This window comes from Plasmodium reichenowi, chromosome 11, assembly GCF_001601855.1.
Source record: "Plasmodium reichenowi strain SY57 chromosome 11, whole genome shotgun sequence".
Classification (NCBI taxonomy): Eukaryota; Apicomplexa; class Aconoidasida; order Haemosporida; family Plasmodiidae; genus Plasmodium; species Plasmodium reichenowi.
This window is the reverse complement of record NC_033656.1, coordinates 112,447-118,462: the sequence shown is the minus strand read 5'-3', so window position 1 is coordinate 118,462 and position 6,016 is coordinate 112,447. Positions and strand designations below refer to the sequence as shown.

General features: G+C 17.8%; 2 protein-coding genes across 2 annotated transcripts in view; one reads left to right on the top strand and one right to left on the bottom strand.

Moving 5' to 3' along the window:
* Positions 1–661: 661 nt before the first annotated feature.
* Positions 662–973, top strand: PRSY57_1103500 (histone H4; the record flags this gene model as incomplete). The annotated part of the gene is made up of 1 exon (XM_012908006.1): positions 662–973. The coding sequence occupies one exon, from the start codon at positions 662–664 to the stop codon at positions 971–973; it is 312 nt and encodes a 103-aa protein (XP_012763460.1).
* Positions 974–3,213: 2,240 nt separating this feature from the next.
* Positions 3,214–6,016, bottom strand: part of PRSY57_1103400 (calcium/calmodulin-dependent protein kinase, putative) — a gene marked incomplete at both ends in the record, with an annotated part of 5,220 nt that continues 2,417 nt past the window's right edge. Inside the window, one exon of the mRNA XM_020114918.1 lies at positions 3,214–6,016. This exon is cut by the window's right edge and continues 2,417 nt beyond it. Within this exon, the coding sequence (XP_019970287.1) occupies positions 3,214–6,016 (2,803 nt within the window).

Sequence of the window (6,016 nt, the reverse complement as noted above, 5' to 3'; positions counted from 1 at the left end):
AAAAAAAAAAAAAAAAAAAAAAAATAAAAAAAATAAAAAAAAAAAAAAAAAAAAAAAAAAAACAAAAAAAAAAAACCAAAAAAAAAAAAAAAAAAAAAAAAAGACATAAAAAAAAAAAAAAAAAAAAAAAAAAAAAAAAAACTATGTAATTATATATATATATATATATATATTATATATAATATATATAATTTATATAAAAATATATATATATTTTATATATAAATTATATATATATATAATTTATATATAAATTAAATGCACCATATATATATTAAAAAAAAAAAAAAAATTAAAAAATTTTATTTTTATACATATATATATTATTTATATATATATAATATTTATATGTATTTTTATATTAATATATTATATTATTATATATACATTAAAAATTTTTTAAAATTAAAAAAAAAAAAAAACATAATAAATAAATTTTTTTTTTTTTTTTTTTTTTTTGAAATTAATTAAATGTCGAAAAAATTTAAAAAAAAAATATATATATTTAAAAAAAAATTATAATTTAAAAAAAAAAAATTAACATAACATTTTATTGTTATATATATTTAAAATTATTCAAAAAAACTTTTTTTTTTTTTTTGAATTTTTTTTCTTTTTCTTTTTTTTTCATTTTATTATATATATATAAATATAATCAAAAATGTCAGGAAGAGGTAAGGGAGGTAAAGGTTTGGGAAAAGGAGGAGCTAAGAGACACAGAAAAATTTTAAGAGATAACATTCAAGGTATTACAAAACCAGCCATCAGACGTTTAGCAAGAAGAGGTGGTGTTAAACGTATTTCTGGTTTAATATATGAAGAAATCAGAGGAGTTTTAAAAGTTTTCTTAGAAAACGTAATTAAAGATTCCATCATGTATACTGAACACGCTAAAAGAAAAACCGTCACTGCTATGGATATTGTATACTCCTTAAAAAGACAAGGAAGAACTTTATATGGTTTTGGAGGTTAAACATAAACATTATACCAAATCTAGAAACTGTATTTATTTATATATTATATATATAAACAATAACAGATAATTATTATAGCATTATATATATATATATATATATATTATATGCTATTAAATAATGCCACCAGTACCCACTGAAAGAAAAAAAGAAGATCAGAAAAGAAAAAAAAAAATTTCATATATATATATATATATATATTTAATTTTTTTTTATTTTTTTTTTCCTTTTTTTTTTCCTTATCACATTTAATAATGTATATTTATATATAATAATATCCTTGAAAAGAAAAAAAAAAAAAAAAAGAAAAAAAATAGAAAAAAAACAAAAAAAAAGTTTAATTATTGAATAAAAAAATCAGTCAACAATAAATATGTATATCTATGTATATATAAATATATATATATATATATATATGTATGCATATATATGTTCATTATTACATTATATATATTTTAGTAAGAATAGAAACTTTAATTATGTTTCACTTACCAAAATTAAATATGTAACATGTGTGGATTTTTATAAATAATTATTCACCATATATATTATATATATAAATTATATGTATTTATATATATATATATATATTTATATATAAATAAAGCGAATACCAATTAAAACAGGGAAAAATTTTTGTTTTTTTTTTCTTTTTTTTTCATATTAAATTTAAAGACATATAATATATATATTTTTTTTTTTTTTTTTGCTTTTTTCATACACTATTATTATACCATATGTTTTTTTTTTTTTTATGCAATAGTATAAAATATTAGGCTTCACTAGAAGCCATTAAACTTTTTTATCCACCAGAGATTTTTTCTTTATAACTTTAATATGTTTTATATATATATAATATGTATTTAAATTTTCTATGATCAATATAAAGTTCATTTTGAGATACCATTGTTATATATATATGATACCCACATATATATATATATATATATATATATTTATATATTATATATGTTTTTTATGTTGATTAGAAATTTTTTCTTTTTACTATTTTATAACTTGCCATTTATATATATGTTTTTCAAAGTATTATATAACAATGTTTTAGTTTTATGGAATTATTTTCCATTTATTTAATGGGCAAAATGTATGTAGACAATGAATAAATGTATGTTTGAAAATGTTTATATGTGCATATATATATATATATATATATTTATAATGTTTGTTGAATAATGAAGTACTTTTTATTTTTCAATATTTCTATTATTGTTTTAGTATTGTTTAGTCTTTTTTATATTTTGTTTTGTTTCCTTTGATGTATATATGTATTTGTTTTTATACACGTATGAAATATGTTTAATGCGAGTGGGAAAAAAGAAGAAAAGGAAGAAGAGAACAGAAATATATGACGAAGTGGAAAATGGCTAGTTAGCTAAATGGATCAGCCAATAAACCAAAAAGGGGGAAAAAAAAAAAAAAAAAAAAAAAAAAATATTACCAGACAATATTTTTGAATATTTTCTCATATGTATATTTAAGAAATGTATTTTATTCTTATAAATTGGTTACAATATAATATGTATATTATATATATATATATATATATCTTTCATATGTGGTCAAAGGAGCCATTAAAATTAACTTTTTCTTTTCTTTTTCTTTTCTTTTCTTTTTCTTTTCTTTTTTTTTTTTTTTTTTTCATTTTGTGAGTTATTTACGTATTTTATAAAAACTTATTTTAAATTCCTTAAAATTTTAATTGTATAATATAGTCTAATTTTTTTATGAAAATAAAAGTATAAGATGATATGTAGTAATAAAAAGATAAAAAATAATAACAAATAAATAAATAAAAACATGTAAAATACATGTAGGGAGGACTATGTCCGTGAACTTTTGTTAGAAATAAAAAGTTCCATTAAAATGTTCCTCCTTTTAATGTTTTCTAAGGAGTAAAAAGGGATATATATTAATAGCATATATGAAAATATAAAAATGTAAAAATATAAATATATACATAAATATATATATATATATATATATATATATATATATATGTATTATATCACACAATGTGAGAAAGTAAAAAAAAAATTATATTATAAAAAAAATGTTAAAGAAACTATTTCAAAACAGATTATCACAGCGCTTAAGTTCATATGATATATATATATATATATATATATATATTTATTTATTTATTTATATTTATTTATTTATTTATTTATATTTATTTATTTATTTATTTTTCCTTTTAACATTTTGTAATGTGTAAAGGTTAAAAATCTTGGGAAGTACAATTTTTGTTTCTTTTCATTTTGTTATTATCTGTTTCACAAGTATTAAGTTGATTCGATATTTGATAAAAGGAAGGTACATTTTTGGGAATATGATCGACTTCATAAGGATTGAGAGTTTTTTGAAATTTATTGGCTATATAATAATTTGATTGATTCATATATGGATAATTAATATTATTTTCATATGAAGAGTTTGTGGTATTTTGATTTTTATTATATACAGCAGAATCACATGATACGGTAATAGTAATTAAATTATCATATATTATGTTATTTTTTTCTTTTTTCTTTTTTTTATATAATAAAGTATTATTCATTTGTTTTAATGAGTTTGATAAATTATTTGTGTATGTAGAAAAGGTGTTGTTTGAATCTCTATTTTGTTCTCTATTTTTATGAATATTACTATGATTATTAAGTTTGTCTGAATATATCTTTGTATAATTTATTTCTTTATTATGAGAAGCATATTGATTATGCATTTTATTATTATTATTATTATTATTATTATTATTAATATTATTATTATCATTTTGATTATCATGTATATAATTTTTTATATCATATATATGTGTCTCTTCATATTGCTCCTTAACATTTTGTTGAATAAAAGAATAAGATCTTTTCTTTGGAGTAGTAATATGTGAATGTTTTTTATAAGTATTATATTCATTTTGATCATTATCTTTGTTATTGTCACTACTACTGTTATTATTACAAATTTCATAATCATAATGATCATCATTGATTATATATTTTTCTTCATTTCTTGAATCGTATCTTATTTTTTCTGTTCTTTCATTTTTCTCCTTTTTATATATATTAAAAATACAGGAATTATTATCAATGTTTACATTTTTCGACATATTATCATGATACATATTAACCTTATGGGGATTCATAAAATTGATCTTTTTGTCCTTATAAATTTGTATGTTGTGATTATTATGTTGAATGGTGTTGATATTATTTTCCTCGTTTTTATATTTTTTTTCATTATTCTTTTCATATTCCCTTTCATTTTCATTTTGTTTTTCACCTTTCACCATAATATTGGGTTTATATAAATTTGTTTGATTTTGCTGATATATATGATTTTGCTGATATACATAATTTTGCTGATATACATAATCTTGCTGATTTTTCTGATTTTTCTGATTTTTTTGATTTTTTTGATTTTTTTGATTTTCGTTTTCCTTTTTTATATTTAATTCTTTATTTATTGAATGTATATCCTTTTTTATATTTTGTAAATGTAAATTACCTTGGATATAATTTTGATTCATCTGAATTTTGTTATTATTATTTATGATAGGAAATTCATTAAAACTGTTATGGAAAGAGAGAATTTTTTTTTTTTTTTTTTGAACAAAATTTTCAAATAATTCAATGAACTTTTCATTACTATATGTATTTTCTGATAGATGTTTTGTAGTGATAAAAATGTTTCCATTGCTTGGATGGTATTCATCAAAAAAATTTATAACATTTATGTTTATATCTTTCAAAGGTTGTATTATATCCCTTTTGTTTATACCCTTTATACAATATGGCATATCCATATTTATTATACCATTTGTACATTGGTGTATTTTATTTTCCTTATTAGTATGATTAAAATGGCTAGATATAATATTATTTTGTTTGACTTCTTCGTACATTTTCTCTTTTACCTTTAGCGTGTTAAGAGAACCCTGTGTGTTTCCTTTTTTTTCTTTTATATAAGAATAGTTATTAATATTATAATTTTGCATAGAATATTTTTGGGAAGAATTATTTGGGTACATTTTATGTTGTTGTTGAATAAATGAAGACTTATTATTATGTACTGTATTTTGATATGTATCCATAAGAATAGAATCATTTTCCCTACTTTGATTGTGTATATTTTTTTCATTATTGTTTTGATGGATAATATTATTATTATTGTTATGATTATCATTATTGTTGTTATGATTATCATTATTGTTGTTATGATTATCATTATTGTTGTTATTATTATTATTATCATTATTATTATTATCATCATTATTATTATTATCATCATCATTATTGTTTTTCTTTTTATTATTATTATCATCATCATTATTGTTTTTCTTTTTATTATTATTATCATCATCATTATTGTTTTTCTTTTTATTATTATTATCATCATGATTATTGTTTTTGTTTTTATTATTATTATCATCATGATTATTGTTTTTCTTTTTATTATTATTATCATCATCATTATTGTTTTTCTTTTTATTATGTTCTTGTACTGTAAATGAAGAATATGGATATGTGTCCTTATGAAATATGTTTAAAAATTTAGAATTATTTTTTTTTATATGCTCATCATTTTTATGATAATAATAGTTATTATGTAAAAATAAATTTGCATTATTATTATAAGTATTGATATATGTATTATTTTGTTTCGTATTTTTATTAGGACATGTAAATGGATATATATATTTATTTATAACATTGAGTTGATTATTAATTTCATGATTGAAAGTATTACAAGCATTACAATAACTATCGTTGTATAAACGATATGTATTATTCATATGTTCTACACTTTTAATATTATCCACCTTGTTCATCATTTCATCATAATAAACACAATACGAATTGTTGTCCATATTTTTCATTTCCTTGTTTTTATTTTTGTGTTTGTTCTTTTTTTTGTTCTTTTCTTTTTTTTCATGTTTGCATTCACTCTGTTGATATATCCAACGAGTGGTGCACATAAAATTATTTTTTTTTTTTTTTTTTTTTTTTTTTTTTTTTTTTTTT